General features: G+C 32.1%; 1 protein-coding gene across 1 annotated transcript; it reads left to right on the top strand.

Moving 5' to 3' along the window:
• Positions 1–265: 265 nt before the first annotated feature.
• Positions 266–17,436, top strand: LOC135193286 (cofilin/actin-depolymerizing factor homolog). The gene is made up of 4 exons (XM_026628389.2): positions 266–677; positions 14,193–14,383; positions 16,115–16,246; positions 16,584–17,436. The coding sequence occupies exons 1-4, from the start codon at positions 675–677 to the stop codon at positions 16,702–16,704; spliced, it is 447 nt and encodes a 148-aa protein (XP_026484174.1). The 5' UTR covers positions 266–674; the 3' UTR covers positions 16,705–17,436.
• The last annotated feature ends 392 nt before the right edge of the window (positions 17,437–17,828 follow it).

The following is a 17,828-nucleotide window of genomic DNA, read 5'->3' as shown; positions in this document are numbered from 1 at the left end:
AGGTTATTTTCTACTTTATGATTGCTTCAATAATTATAATATACATTATAGACATATATGTTTTCTTTACCCGCGAAAATTTGTATGTTCGTACCACTTTGCAGCAATATCCGCCAGTCCTTATATGGGCATTTATTGAATACTGAATGTCGATTGGTTAGAATTTTATCGTCATCAGTGACTCACTTTTCAAGTAGTAATCAAACGTGAAGTCTTAAAAATAGTTATATCTCTACGTTGTAAAGACTTATGCATTTTATCTTATCTTGCCGCACCCAAGCATCCTGTAAATAAATTTATCATTATAAATTCTGTAGTGATGTTGCAAATTACAACGGAGCTGCTAGTATTTTGAAAAGTTGTCGTCTTGTGTCAACTTCTTATTAAAAATAACCAATTCCAGTACCAAGTATTAAATTGTTAATATTACTTTAAAACTTTTAAGTTATTTATTTATTTCAATTAATCATTCCAAATTTTAGTTGTGAGTAATATAATTTATTTGAAATATAAAAGATAGTGTATTGATTCATTCGTACAATTTTGACACATGCGCTCATTGGTTGCCACAAAATAAGGTTTAGCCAACTGTCCGAATCAGTGTCGTTCCGGTCGCCGTTGTCGTGGAGTCGGTGAAGTTAGTGGTGGAATTTTTACGTGAATAACATCAAAAAATGGTAAGTTATGAAAATAAATTATAGTGTTTCGTAACCGTGATGTGTTTTATATTATTGGAGAGTGTTGATGTATATCAAATTGACGCATTTACTAATATTTTCTGTGCACGACCGGTGCCGCCATCGGCCATATTTTGCACAACCCTTTGCCGACTTCGCACGCCTTTTCGACGAAATACTTGTCATCGTTCAGTGATTTTATGCCACGTGTTGTGTCCCTTATCCCGTTAATAACCGGGAGAGTCAATTATCAGTGATAATAAGTACTTTTTATTGATATATCGTTGGCATTGGTGTTAAATTTCACGCATTTGAAAGGTTACGATACTTCACCGCCTTTTATGACGAGCTGTGTCGAGGTCCGTACACGGAGGCAGTTAATTTGCGTGATATACTAGTTATCAGTCGCCAGACTGCTAGAGGGCATCGAACCGACGAGGCAATGCTACGTCGCGCAGTCGCTTTGCCACTTGACCATATATGGTATAGCCGTCCGCCTGTCACATCCATTTTGAGTCTATTTTGGGGCGAATTCAGCACTGGGCGTCTCCTTTCCTTCCCTTACCCGCTTTATAAATACAAAAAGTTTATGACAGTGTCAAGGTTACTAGACAAATCTTACATTTGTCAATACTATCGTTATAGTAATCGCATTGAATATTATTTTGATTTCCTTATTAGTCGTTCAATTAGGCGTCGTAACTTAATGATTCATATATTAGGATGAATCACGTATAGTTTTTTTGTATCGTCAGACTTTCACTAAGGTTAGTCATTAATGTCGCTGACTCGCCGATGTGACGTACTGTTGGTCATAATATACATAATATATACGTACTAATTATAATACCGAGAATTCGAAACGAACAAAGTTCTTAATGATATAAAAGCTTTCTCTTTTATGACTGTCTGATGTCTGACTAGTAGAATAGTTTAAATTTAATCCTTTTACCAATAAGAATTTCGATATATAAAAATTATGATAAATAATTTGTTTAATTATAAGCTTTTTAGCTCAGCCACATAATCAGTAGTATAACTAATTAAATTATATAGCGTTTCTCAGATAATAATTAATGTGACAACTTTAAAATTATATATAAATATTTATTATTAACATCATTTTATATATTTACTAAGCAAATAATAGATAATTTCTAATAGGTATAAATGATTGGTTCTTAAACGCGAACAAAATGAATTATCAAGCTGAAGTGCTGGTTGCCGATATCAACATTATTGGTTTAAATGTAAACCTTTAGGTCAATGGTAAAATCTTGGTTGGATATAAAAGTATTACTCATTAATTGTCAAAGAAATCTACTATGTAGGCTAATGTTGTACACACTTATAATAAAAGCTTTCGCTATGCATGTAAATAACTTAGTAAAATAATACAAATATTATTGACACTATAAATAAAAAAAGTAATCTAAATTTTAATTTATTATTATCATAATAAATTTACATACTACGAAGACATGTTTTAATGAATTCTACAAGTATATATATATTACTGAAAACGGACCGACAATAAACATTTTATATAATCGGATCTTATTGGATTTTCATCGACAATATTTTACGTAATCTATATACTTTAAATCATTCTGATGAGTGTTATTAACATAAATAACATGTCAGTTGATATGTTTATTTGTTGATATGACAGTTACAATCTTAAAAATAGTGATTTAAAAAATAAAAATAAAAAAAATAGCTATTATTCAGTACTTTCCCTTATGATGACAAATTAATAATTACAGTAAATTCTTAATCCATCTATACTTATAAATATGGAGATGTTTTTATTGTAATGCCTTAAAAGTAACTAGTTAACCAATATACATTAAACTTATACCAAACCAAGTGTTTTGGAGAAGGTTTTATTGTATAAAATTGTATAAGTAGTCGCGTTTCGTTTCACACACTTTAAAATTAGACTATTTTCATGACAAGTCTCAATATCCTATTTTTTATAATAAATTGAACACAATAAAGGATGTAAAAAACATTCCCGACTAACTAGTGAATATTTCCTTTAAAATAACAAACATTTTCGCGGTCGAATCTCTATCGATACCTGAGTCACTGACCTGACGTCACTGAGGTTAACGACCGCTCGCCACCCTCCCGAAGTTCATCTCGTGGGGTGATTTTAATAAGGGATGTACTTGCGGGCCGTTTTGACGGTCAAGGGTGACTCATTTATACGAAATATTTAATAATCGTATATTGATACATATGTAATTGCTATTAACTTTTCATTGGATATTTATAAATCTTCAAGTAGTTTATTGAAGGTATTTTTTAAATCATATAAATAATAATAGGCAAAGTACATACAATACAATTCAGTAACTACTATTTTGTTTGTTGTTTTTTTTTTTAATAGATTTTGACTGTTAAAAATGTCTAACATACAAATACATGTTCTTTCTGGAACTTTCATTAAAGATTATGGTCGACCACTAGGCTACTAATAGTTACTTCTAAAACATCGACATAAATGATTTTAATAGTATTTATAAAATTAATATTATAATCATATTCGGTTCGGTGGTTTGACTGTGAAAGAGTAACACACGGACGGAGAGAGTTACTTTCGCATTTATAATATTACTTTAGATATATTACGTTTTTTATCTGTGCTATTTATATTAGAATGAATAAATGTTATCTGTATTCATAGACGATAACAATCCATCCCCCATTGGACGTATCTTCCGGCCGTATCCCTAAAGGATTTCCTTGCTATCGACTAATTAATAACTGCATTTTTAATTAATGATAACGGCGTGTCTGTGCATTCTACATTGAAACTGCAGACCCGGCATGTTTTTTATATATAATTTTGAACTTGCAGAACATTTAAGTAATAAAATAATTATATTTTTTTGCTTTGATGATCTAGAGGCTAGTTTATAATGATGCCGGTCCAGTTGTTGAGTTCAATCTCCAAAGCAGGTCTTTAAATAAAATAGTTGAGTTTTCTGTTAAAGTATTCTCACTTGTAGCTCGGAGTCTTGAAATTGACAATAGTTACCATTCCGTTTTTCGGAAAGTATGAAAAGCCGTTTTTACTGATCTGATCAAATAGGTCGTGTCCGATTTTCTATAGTATAGAGGAAAGCAATAGCACATTCGTGTACTATATGTTCTGCACACTCGGCTGGTCTCCCTTGAGAATAGCCGCCGTCAGGTGTGACCTCAATCGGTGAGGTCATTATCATTTTTATATGATTACGTAAACACCATCTAATTCTCTAGCAAATGTCATATATGTCTATACATATAATATAATTGGAGTGTCTGTTTGTAATATTAAAATAACCGCTTTTTACTAAATGCATATGTATGCATACACTGTACGTATACCAAAATATTTTTTTTTACAATTTTTATCTGTCTGTTTGTGTGTTTGTTCTGGCTAATCTATGGAACGACTGTACCGATTTTGACGGGATTGTCACTGGATAGCTGATGTAATAAGGCGTAACTTAGGCTACTTTTATTTTTAAATTATATATAAAATAATAATAAAGTTATTTTTTTAAGTCGCGGGCAAAGTTACTGTCGAATATATATGTGTATTTTTATAATGTGTCTTCTAGGTTATGATATGGCACGTGTGATATTACGATTAATATCAATTTGGTTATTATTTAGTTAATATCTATTTACTAATCACGTACGTCGTGCTCGGTTGTAACGGATCACGATGAGGAAACCTGCATAGTGTCGGTTGTAATTCAGCCACGTGTGTTCCACCCAATCGCTCCACAGCAGCGTGATAGCATAAACTTATTTTCTTTACAGGGAGCGTAGGCCCAGTAAGACGACTAGCTCCGACTTTGTGTCTAGCTTATTTGTTAAAAAAATCGATAGCTATGCGGATAAATTGCGCCACGTTTTGCATGCAAAGTAAACTCGAAACACGTTCAATCGATGTTTTTTATCGGTCTGTATATATTTACACGTCTTTAAATATTTAATACTATAACATGATATTCCCGCTTGTCGCACGTCAATAGCGTAAATTTAAGCCGGGTAATTAACGAAGCACAGCTATTAATATAATACTATATATTAAAATAAAACAATTTCCAAAAGGCGTTGTATCTTCTTGTATATGTTAATTTTATTGGTTCAGTCGTTGTTTCAGTTAAGTATGTTATACGTCTCACTTGTTTGTATATATTTATATGAATTAGTTTATTTTAAAGTAACAATTAAGTGAAATTAAATGTATATTCTTCAAAATTTTTATTGTTATAATGTTGTCGAATTAAACTTAGGAGAAAATTAAATCGATGTTAATTCTGCGGGCCTAGTCAGCGGTGGTTGATGTCGTTTGTAGAAACGACCAAATGTAAACGTATAGAATTGAGATGCATTTTGTTGATCAAGTTATCAAGAATGATTGACGTATTGAATAATTTCAATTGCTTCAAAAATCGTCGAATGAACTTGTCTAGGTTTTACTGAAATATGTTTTAGCTATATGCAACAAGAATATGATCTTCTTGGATTTACTAAAACATTTTATTTCAGCGTGAGTCTACTTATTTCAATTATATTTTTTCAAATAAACTATCGAAACTATTTCGTTGTTCATAGTATAATATATAGTGCATTTCTAAATATGTTATCTATAATAAGTTATTATATTATGACGTTTGTAATAACTCTTGTTGCGACAAGGCGTGCTCTTCTCATAATGGACCGACGAAATTTACTAGACTTTACTTAAACTAGACACAGAACAAAGTTCGTATTGTTAGCATAGAAGCGTACTTCACTTTAAAGATACGTAGAATCAGTCTGCCTCAGACTGCCCTCTTCAAAGTACGCGTCATTTTCAATAGTATATTTATATACTATTATTAAAGTTAGGTAGACGTACTGACTAGTGTTTTTATTATGTAGAAGGGTAAGCTATTTTAAATTGGATCACCTCCTGATGGCAAGCAGTTACAATTCATGGACTTGGGGGCTGCAAGAAATATTAACCCTTACGAGGCCAATAGCCCGCCAACTTAGTGGTATGGCTTTGTGCAAGCCCGTCTGGGTAGGTACCACCCACTCATCAGATATTCTACCGCCAAACAACAGTACTCAGTATTGTTGTGTTCCGGTTTGAAGGTTGAGTGAGCCAGTGTAACTACATGCACAAGGGACATAATTACATCATACTTACATAATGACATCTTAGTTCCCAAGGTTGATGGCGCATAGGTGATGTAAAGAATGGTCAATATTTCTTACAGGGCCATTGTCTATGGATGGTGGTGACCACAGGTGGCCCATATGTTCGTCCGCCAACCTACTACTACTAAAAAAACTTCCAAACTAAGATGTTGTCTTTATATATTTACATTTGTAATAATACTATACTTGTTATTTCTAAAAAATTATCGCCCTCGGCTTCGCTCGCGATTAAGGGTTTTTTTCCGTCAGATGCTAGGCTTAAAAAAGTATGTCCTTCCTTGGGTTTCAAGCTTGCTAAGTACAAAATTTCATCAAATTCTGTTTAGTGGTTTGGCCGTGAAAGAGCAACAGACAGACAGGGTTACTTTAGCATTATATTAGTACTGATATCCCTTAGTTTCATTGTATTCTTTTAAAACATATTTGAACAAACAATCGGGACGGTTGTCCCGCCGTTTCCGTCATTAAATTTAACTTCTCTAGTCGCCGCCGGTCATAAATAACGGATGCTCGTTCTGACGTCTGTTTCAACGATACAGACATTGTTATTTCTTATAGAATAATATTTGTGTAAGCTTGTTTATTGTATTATATGCTCAGATTATAAAAATATATCTGTAAGTTTTAATATATTCAGGTATGAAGACTTGAGAAAAGATCTATCTTTAGATAAATTATCATTATTTATTCCGTGCAATAATACACGAGCTATTGTTTGATCGTACCTATTGGTTGTGTTGGTGAAATCGTTAAATTAAATTTTAAACCATTTCCACCAAGTTGGGTGGTTTAAATGGTATTCAGGTGATAAGCTAAATTTTCTGATCACCATACAAACTAGTATACTATTTACTTTTAAATAGAATTATATTTCATAACTCTCTTTGTTCCAAAATATTTTGTTATATATTGTATTATAGCTTAAATTATTTTGAATTGTTAGTAACATATCGTAGTAAGCTTAACGATTTTTAAAGGAGAATACGCTAGGAGTTCTAAATAAGTGGTCTGTCTAAAAAAAGCGACTTTATCGATGTTTTTCAGTCAATGTCTTAACAGAAAGAAATATCGAAGATACGATGGAACGATGAGTGGGCGCAGTCGGTCTCGTGTCGTCATACATATCTAATATTAACCCGCTTTTTATAAGTATTCGTAGATTCTAAGCCAATTAAATTATTTGCAAGATTTCTCGTTTATAAAACGTCACTGAAGTCATGTGATTTAATGTTCAAGAAATTCGTTCGAATCTTAAGATTTATTTGAAACAATGTATTAAAAAAGGATTTCGTGTCGTGATTTAATTAAAAATAACTATATCTACCACACTGTTGTGTCTGTAAAGGCTCATTGAAAAAGTTATTTACGCCACCCCGTCTTGTCTATCCGAAGGCGAACGAATTTCCATATGGTTTTTACTAATGGGCCCGTGATTCTTAAAGGTTTAAATGTATAATTACTCAATGTTTTATTTTATTTAACAGTGGTCTGTTAATTGTCTGAAAAATTACGATATTCTTTGGATTATCGAAAAAGTGACTGAAGTGGAGCTTTACTTGCGTGTGCATAAAATAAAATATTCTTTGTTATAATGTTCATAAAAACATTTACGAGCCTACTTGAACAAGCCTTTGAATCGTCATGTTACACTGTTGAATTAAATGTAAACCTGCCGCCGGTTCGAAAAGTAGATTCTATCGAGAAGAACCGGACAGTAGCTCGCAAGTTACTCTTTTCCACCATTTTAATTACAGATTATGTCAGTAAAGAACAATTAGTTAAATATCGTGCCTAGATATTCGTATATACTAATCTTGTATTGAGTAATATACCTTATATAGCATATATAAATAAAAAATGTAATAGTTAAATATATGTATTAACAAATTAATGTAAGGAACACGCGTGGAAATAATGGAAAATCAATCTAGGTTTTGTAATCCGAGACTCTATGATCATCGTATAATGTTATAGTATTCAATAGAGCGTAACGACAGTACAGGTTTCATATATACATTTGATAGTTGCCCTTGATAACCTTGGCCAATAGTTTTGCTCAGTAGGAAATTTCTAGCTACAGTTAGCACGACTCACGAATTCTATGTTATAAAACAATTTGTTTATATTACATTCTAAGTGTAGAAATACATCACATTAGTGTTTATCAGGCAGCATCATAAATTAAGTTTTTAGGATATACGAGCGACCAGCCTCGCCTTGACACAGGTGTAATTTATAAATAAACAAAATTACATGATATAAAAATGATTTATACCCTATATCACTCGAAATAGTGTAGTGGTTTTCACTTGTAGAAACAAGTTAAAACAATTTTAGAATGTGATCATGTGGACCCGTACATTCAAACAAATTTTACGTCTGTATAATATTATTTTAGATTCAATGATGCCGCCTGGTAATAAAACCATGCAGACACACTTAAATAAATAGATACAAATTAAAGATACACCAAAAGCAGAGGCAACATGTCTGTGGATACATAAATGTAACAATAATATACAAGAAAGTGTCTGCCGATGTAATATATCAAACTGGCTTCTCGTCCCGACTTCGTACGGATAAAATTCCTATAAAGCTACCCACTTTAAAGGTTAAATTTCCAAAAAATCGTTGCTAAACGTTACAAAAATAACGTAGTACATAGAACTTTCATAGGAATCGGTTATTCGAAGGCATTTAATGTGTTTTTTTGCTTTAGAATAATCGAAATGATGCGTCAAATTGAAAATATCGCGATAAAACATCATGATTAATCTTTATTTTAAAGTTCGCGTTGATAACGATAACACACAATAATTATTAAATATCATTAATATATGATGTTGCTTATTATATAAGTTAATTAGTAAACGAAATGTCTTTAGAATGAACAGGACCCTAAGTTTTAATGCTGTTTAAACCCAATGGGTGCCCCCGAAATCAAGAATCAGACTGATTCTTCGGTTCGAGTCGGATGACTGATAACACCTTGTGGTTCTCGTACCGAGATAAATACAATAAGATTACTTACAAGGAAAAGCCTAAATGATGTTTAAAATCAAGCCGAGATGGCTCAATGGTTATAACACGTGAATTTTAACTGATGACCTCGTACATATTAAATACGTTTTTGACGTAAAACTTTTTTTAAATCGTGATTTGAAACGAAAATGCTTCACGACAGAGAAAAACATAAAAATAATTAAATGCACTTACAATGTAAAATAACAAAAATAAAATCGATTTAGCTTTTGAGTGATATAAATACTTAGAGAAGAATTATATTTAAAAGGCGTAAGTAAACTACCAACTCGTTGACGTTGGCGTACCAGCAGTAAATATTCTAGCAAATATTTCCAGATGTTCCAAGTAATCGTTGCATTCGTGACAGCGTTGCCAGCACGCTGAATTTATGAAATACACGAGGATAATAAATGAGTACAATTATACTGAGATCGTTTGTGAGATACGAAATTAATTATAATACAGCACAAACCTTGCGATTTATTCGCTAGTATCATTGTGGCTTACAGCTATGACGTATATATTTGACGACCTCCGTGGTCGAGTAGTGTGTACACCAATTTTCAGTGTCAGGATTCGATTCCCGGCCGAGTTGATTTAGAAAAAGTTCATTAGTTTTCTATGTTGTTTTGGGTCTCGGTGTATGTGGTACCGTCGTTACTTCTGATTTTCCATAACACAAGTGCTTTAGCTACTTACATTGGGATCAGAGTAATGTATGTGATCTTGTCCAATATTTATATTTATATATTATATAGAAGTTAACTAGCCTATTCGGAATTCAAATGAATCAAAAATATTGATGTCTCAATCGTTGTAATTTGTAACATGATTATTTTTTAACGTAGATAAATATAGAAAATTTCATCTTGGGGATTATCGGTAGATGGAACCTGTATGAATGACTCGTACTAAGTCGGGATTGGCAGTCATACCGTATACCTACTATATATTACAATAAAACTAGTGTAAATAGTAGAATTAAATCCGAATTTATGACGACAATTCTGTACTAATCTGCGCCGAATTTATAGTTAACACGTGTGTGCGCAAATAAAGATGAACTGTGTATGCCATTCATAGTTTGATGAAATATCGATCACAGAGATCAGATACATGCCCCACTGAAAGTTATTAAGGTGAATGTAAAACTGTACACTGATCTTCTTTAACAAGAAAACAAAAGATTAACTATAAGTATCAGAATAACCGAGTCGTCTTCGTTCGATCGATCGGTAAAAATCCCATCACGAAATAGCGTAGTGATAGAAATATCTTTAGTAATCTTTGTTAATTGACTTAGTGGTAGGCCTTTGTGCAACCCCGTGTGGGTAAGGACTACCCACTCATCAGATATTCTACCGCCAAACAACAGTATTCAGTATTGTTGTGTTCCAGTTTGAAGGGTGAGCGAGCCAGTGTAACTACAGGCACAAGAGACATAACATCTTAGTTCCCAAGGTTGGTGGTGCTTTGACGATGTAAGGAATGCTTAACATTACTTCAGCGCCATTGCGCCACTTACCACCAGGCTCATGTGCTCGCTGTGAAAAACTTCACACTTTAACTTTAGTAAACTTAAATATTAATTCTTTGTACGTAATACTTTTCTCGTATAATTTTCATGAAAAATTTATATTATAATGAATGCTTTTAATTCACGCATAATTTAGTTTTTTGGCATACACCCAGAGACATGCAGTATTTTAATTATAAACACGGTTTAATTATAGACCTCGTGCCGTTTCTTGCAATTAAATTTTAGAATCAAGGATGAAGTTTAAACGAGAGGTCAAATTTATTTTTAGCGTTTTAATTCAAAAAATTTCAGAGAACATCATTGTAACACATTACTAACCATTAAACGGGGCGATTTACCGACAGAAATTTTGTTAAGACGAAACGTCATTTTAATAATTAATACACAATTAGAAGCTCAATTTTTTGTACTAGAATGTATATACCTATTTTAATTTATAACAATGTCGCATAATTATTGAGGATAGTCAGTGATATTCTTGTATCAAGAAAACAAAGCTTTAGCTAAGCAGTTTGTTCAACCGCGAAAGGTTTTCTATTAATAATGACAAAAGTTATTTTGATGATAAAAAACGTGCGTCGGGACGACGGGGCAGATACAAAGCATCGAAATCGATGGTTATTGAAAGATTAAAGATTCTTAGTAAGTATTCTAATATTTAGAAACATAATATATAGTACAATAAGCGTTACGTATATAAGGGAGTAGAGGGCGGCGGAGGAGAAAGGGCTCGACTGCATAAGATAGCGTCATGAATACGGTATCTTTCTTACTCTCAACGTGCGCCAATAGGGTGTTTCACATACAAATCTTTGGTCAAAAAAATTGTTCTGAAAATGAATCGAGTATTCGTATCGAGCTATATTAAAATTAACCGATAATATTGAACCTTCCAACACATGCGTCTTAAATACATACATCTCCTAGTTGGACGCACGTGTGTGCACTTTATTTAGACGGGCAATGTCTCGTTGCTATTTATAACTCCCATGCGGGTGGGTACATCACCTAGACAATAAATCATGTATAAATGCACTGTAAATTTGTATGTATGTATATAGTTATATACCATAGATTATTTTATTAGAAAAATATTAAAACGGTAGTTGTTTCCCGCGGCGTATTTTGCGTTTTAGATGTTGGTAGTCGGGCGTTAGGTATAAAAAAGTAGCATAGGTCTTTATTTGGGGTTCAAGGTTCATACTAAATTACACGTAATTCGTTTCAATGGTTTGACCGTGCTAGTTGAACAGATAGTTACTTTCGTATTTAAATGTTACTGTAGATAAACAAGGATTATTATTATTAGAAAAAATATAGACGATATAATCATCACCTCACCTGCAAAAATAACGCTCAGTCAATGTTATTACTAGATAATATTTATAAACAGGATTTCTCTATTGAAAATATTTTAGTCTTTTTTTATACAATTGAATATACTATGGTTCGATCTTCATGTTGCTTATGCTAGTATATACTATTAAACATATACTAGCTTTTAACTTTGTTACCCGAAAACTTAATAAGACTTAGTATTTTTCATTTTTTGATATATTTATACGCCTATGCTTTTCCAAGAGATATCGACCTCAATGCTGTGATAAAAATAACTCGTCCAAACTCACTTGATTTTTATTAAATGAAATTTTGATGGAATCTGTAAATATATTGATTCAAAATACTTTACAACTTCTACTTAGGAAGAAGCTTAATTCCCGTTAATTATTAAGTTTTCAAATAAAAACATAACAATGAGCATTATACCCATCGCAAAAATCGTCAACAGTTGTACGCCACTTGCATAAAAACACGAATTGGGAATCTCCTCAAACCGACCTTGTCAAAATAATACTTAGTTATATATCACACCAGCCCACTCGTCCTTTAAACAGCAATACAGAGTATTAATTTCCAGAGGAAAAACTGAGGAGTACGTAGAACAAAGACAAATCCCTACAATACCAATGAAGCTAAAACTAAACTTCGATTCAAATATCGTGGTTAGTATTGATAATATCAAGCTGCAAAGTTCAACGCCCAAAATGTCGTCTATTTTTAGTTCAACCGCAACGAGATTCTCTTTGACGTTCAAAAATTATTCCGGGCCGTGAAAACCGTCCCTATATCCTAATTACAGATGGAAAATACGATAGTAGGCATTTTTATTCGAAACTAGTTCTCGCCCGCGTGTTTGGAGGTCTTTGGACTTAGACATAATAAAGTACCATGTGTGATTCCTTGGGGTTTCAAGGTTGTTTCATAGTTCCATCAAAATGAATTCAGTGGTTTAGCCGTACGTACCAGGTATATGGACAAAGCTATTCTCACATTAGTAACAGTAATACACTTTTTCAATTCGACATTTTTTATGCAATAGGTTAATGACCTATTTATCTGATGTCTGGCTAGCTATATATAAAAAACTATATACCATATTAAGATGTACTATTTATCATTTGCTGGAACAATAACAGTTGTTTATACGCTCGACATGTGTAAACAAATTACATTAGTTTGGATTCTATGCGCGGGGCTTCGATGTTTACGAAAATAGTTGAAATGTTACGGCAGCTGTTTGTTACATGAACGACAGATTGCGAACGAATTTAGTCTGACTTTGAGGACTTTGTACGCTTCTTTAACAATACAAAATAATATTTTTGACGTGGATTTTTTATCCGTAAATATCGTAATTCATGGCTACCAAATTTATATGAATATATATATATGATTTATATGATATTTAAATTCGTCGCGACTAACATACCTCAGCAAAGCTACCTTGTAAGAATAAACTTTATTATCATTTCAAGTTAAGTCAACTTTCAAATTTGTTCTTTATGTTATTAGTCTTAGTTATTACTCCACTATCACGGACTATTAATTTAGTCATGTATTTGACAAATTTAAAAACATAGTCTAAGTCATCAATCAAGTGATAACAATAAACCAGTAGCTAATTACGATGTAAATAAATTATTAGATATCATTAAACGATAGGTGAAATATATACGCGTTATCGTTTTCACTGTCAGGAATGTATATGTACAAATATGATCGTAATTACGTAATTTATATATTTGTCAGATTTAATAGGAGATTGGTTGTTTTTCTTTCTTTTATTATTATTTGAGTAGCCAGCATTCCCTATACTCTATTCCAACCTTAACAGGAAAGAAGCCAAATAAACAACATTTGACAGCAAATTGACGCCATATAATTGGTCGAGAGCTTGATTAATCTGTGATATTCACTACGGATTTTCGAATAATTAGCATTTTGAGCGTCGACGAAACTTATCGGAATTAAATTAAAATGGAAATAAGCGGTTAAGTTCAATAGTGTTGTATTGTACATAATATATATTAATCATAAACTCTTTGTAGTGCACAACATAGCTGAGTTATTAGCAAATCGCATGAAATACGCAAATATAAGGTTTGTTTATCATTTTTCCTACTTCCATTGGAATAGGTTATAGGTAAATGTTTGTAATAATGCGGACACGTGCGTACAGTTAGGTCTTTACGACATCGTATTGTGACTTCGTGAAGATCGCAAGTTCAAATACGGTCCAAGCTGAAGACAATTTACGGGTTGTGTTTATATATATATATTCTATTTCAAACATATGCCCTTTTCTCCCATAACTGTTATTAATTTTTATTTTACAGCATAAAAAGTAATATTAGTTATTTCGATTAATATTATTACAAATATTTTTTTATTCGTTCCAGGCGTCTGGTGTAACAGTTTCGGACGCTTGCAAAACTACGTACGAGGAAATCAAAAAAGATAAGAAACACCGCTATGTAGTTTTCTACATCAGGGACGAGAAGCAGATCGACGTTGAAACCGTCGGAGAACGTAACGCGGAGTACGACCAATTCCTTGAGGATTTGCAGAAGGGTGGCACCGGGGAGTGCAGGTAAGAAAAACTAAACTACATATATACAGTATTACATTATTGAACATAGTTATAATATTATGGTTAATAAATTCATAAGGATATCAAAGCTTCTCCGAGCGGTATAAATCCGGAAATAATGTTTATATATTAGAACCATTCCCACAAGCATATATATTAACCAGTAAAAGAATCCCAAAAAATGCTTTTATCATTTCTGAAAATATCCCATAGTAACCACAAAGAAAATATTAGTTTTTTTAAAGTTGGAAAAAAATTAAGGTGCAATAATTACTGCACTCTTTAACTTAATGTTCCTTTTTATAATTAAATATTGTAGCTTATTGTGTTTTGGATCATTTTTGTTGAGCTACTTCTAACTACGTCTTTAATGTTAACTAAAACACACCTATAGTATATTCAGCAAGAATCGTATTTGTGTGTTCAGATTTGAATGGTGAATGTTCCAATGTAACTGCAGGTCAGTGACATTTGGCGAAGCGAACAGCGATGACTCTGTTAGAGGCACTAGAAATCATATCTATTAGGTCTCTTGTGGTACATATTAACAAGGGGGGATTGTTCATGTTATGGGTGTTTCGGCCTGCAGTGAACAGTCACTATAATAAAAAGTGAATTATGAATTGACATACTTTATTAATTAATGTTCTAATTGAATATAATTATTAGTATAATTGCTAGTTATTTTGTTTGAGCTTAATGTTCATGCTGAAACGAAAATGTACAATCTCTTTACAATTAAAAGCAGTATGAAATATGTCTTTATTGTTTATTCAGACTGTATTTTTAGAGATATTTATCGTACAAATGACTTAAATACACATTATAAATTAAGCGAATAGATGTTCAATATTGATTACTATAATATTATTCGAGGATGGAGGTTATTTTCCTTATTCATATTGAGTCAGAAGATCCATGTCACAAATCACAGTCATAATATTTGCTTTCAATTCTATGTTTATTTAAAATACAATCAATTATTGTGAACATTACTATGCACAAGTTGATTATTTTTATTTAATTTTTTAAATTATACAATTGGGTATATTATTGCTGATTGAACTTTGGCTTAGATAGTCACTTTTAAATAGACAAAGTCATATTTAAATAATATTTATATACGAATTTATTTTTTTCGTATTGAAACAGCAATATACATAAAAGATACTTTTATGTCTTATACTCTTACATGCTCTGACCTACGTGCAAGCTTAAAACATCCAAATGAAATTAATGTGTATTATCCAGTTTAATAAACATAAGTTATTAATAATTTACTCATTATTTCCTACTATAACCATGTCCGATCGGAACAGACCTATTGAATAGGGATCAAAATTAAGTCAAACTAGTACTGTATACATACTAAATAGATTGATATTTTACTTGCAAGTATGAGGAAAGATATGTTCCTCTATTCTGTTGTTAGGTATTAATATTAGTAGTTTGTATACAACTAAATAAATAAAATTATAATATACAAATTATTATTAATTCCTTTTGTTAGTTTGAATTGCCTAATAGCTGATTAATGTATAAAAGTACAGCGTGCTACAAACAAAAATGTTGACTTTTTTGAACATGTAAAATACAAAAAATATAAACTGATAATTATACTGGTTACTTAGATGTTGTAATGTTTCAACACATACACACACGGTGGTCGGTAGAGATAAGTATATATAATAGATAATAATGTGAATTAATTTTATATATTTAATTTTCCAGATATGGTCTCTTTGACTTTGAATACACGCATCAGTGTCAAGGCACTTCGGAGGCGAGCAAGAAACAGAAGTTGTTCCTCATGTCGTGGTGCCCAGACACCGCCAAGGTCAAGAAGAAGATGTTGTACTCTAGGTGAGAAAAATGTTTTAATGTCAACAAAATTCACAAACAAAATCAATCTTGATAAATCAAATGATATAAAAAACATTTATTCAACATAGAAACATTACACATATTTATTGATTGTGACATTAATAACGTCTACCGGTTCAGAATAGAAAATACCCTGACCTAAGAAGAAAGACACTCGGCTAAATAAAATAAGATAAAGTTAATCTCATAGCATTCAAACAAGTAAACATGTGTCAAATAATCTTGATACTCACAAACTGGCAGATAATTATCTTTCCATTGTATTAAAAACACTTGTTATTGTCAAAGCTAAATATAACGAATGATAATGTTACAGCTCCTTTGACGCCCTGAAGAAGTCACTGGTCGGTGTACAGAAGTACATCCAGGCGACTGACCTCTCCGAGGCCTCCCAAGAGGCCGTCGAGGAGAAGCTTCGCGCCACCGACCGCCAATAAGCATTTAATATCAAACGTCGCATCGCAGGCAACATCACGATGTACAGTCGAGCAAAACGTTGAATGCAAAAAATCGCTCGAAATATACTCCAGAAATAAATTCCAATGGGACATACGACATGATCTCAAATAAATAATTGAGTATTATTGAACTATTATTTGTAAAATATATGACTCGATAGTATTAAAAAATTAGTCATTTTTATAACGATTGTTAATCAATATCCGTTGACGATTTTGCTTGTCTGTGCACATTCAATACAGATAATTTTATACTTTGAAGGTCGCGATGTGGCTCTGGTTCTATTATATAATTTATCCTTAAGCTTTCCGATGAGCGGTCATCAGTCGGCATTTTGTACAGATATAGTGAATTAAACTATATTACGATGGACCGACGCGCGATAAATAGCATAAGGGATGTTTATGTAATAATTTAAATTATACTAATTATTATATATATTTTTCCTATAAAATAACTAAAGAGTAAGTTAAGCTCAAACTAAATTAAATTCAGTGGCGCGTGTGCGTGATTTTTTTATTGAAATAAAGGTTAAATACCAATCAGCTTTTATACTTAGATGTAAAAATAAATGTTCATAAGAACGCCTAGTTTTCATTTGGAAATCAGTGTGCTAATGTGCAGTTAGCTTGTAAATTCAGCTCGGACCCAGCGGGCGGAGTAAGTATTTTGTAACCAACTTATCCAGAAATACACTTGATATAAGTGAACATTGGTGTTTTCATTCTATTTGTATCCTTTTACCCTTTTTGACACTCGAAAGATATAAAAACAGATTTATTCACCGCAGTAATGCAAGTTGCCAAAGTTAAGAACTTGGATTTCTATAATCATGAGTAAATAAAAGTGCTAAGAACTAATTTCTTTGATTGAAATAAATAAGATGTGAAAGTCAGCGGTTTGTAAATAATTTCAACACTTGTTGGCGACACGAGGTATACAACTTCGAGATTGATATATATATACGGGTGTTGCCTCCGGGTTGTGTCGGCGGACTTGGTAGCCGAACTATAAAATATATCTTATAAGTCTTTAATAGTTAACTTATAAAAATACAATAGAATTTTTCCATTATACTCTAATATGCAAAAAAGATACTATT

This window comes from Vanessa tameamea, chromosome 27 (genome assembly GCF_037043105.1).
Source record: "Vanessa tameamea isolate UH-Manoa-2023 chromosome 27, ilVanTame1 primary haplotype, whole genome shotgun sequence".
Classification (NCBI taxonomy): Eukaryota; Metazoa; Arthropoda; class Insecta; order Lepidoptera; family Nymphalidae; genus Vanessa; species Vanessa tameamea.
The sequence above is the reverse complement of the archived record's forward strand: the minus strand, read 5'-3'. Positions and strand labels throughout refer to the sequence as shown.

What these genes read in the sequence shown, in the direction of transcription:
- LOC135193286 (XM_026628389.2), top strand. An exon ending in GGTGGCACCGGGGAGTGCAG is followed by an intron (nt 14,384 to 16,114) that starts GTAAGAAAAACT and finishes TTAATTTTCCAG; the next exon opens with ATATGGTCTCTTTGACTTTG. An exon ending in AAGAAGATGTTGTACTCTAG is followed by an intron (nt 16,247 to 16,583) that starts GTGAGAAAAATG and finishes ATAATGTTACAG; the next exon opens with CTCCTTTGACGCCCTGAAGA.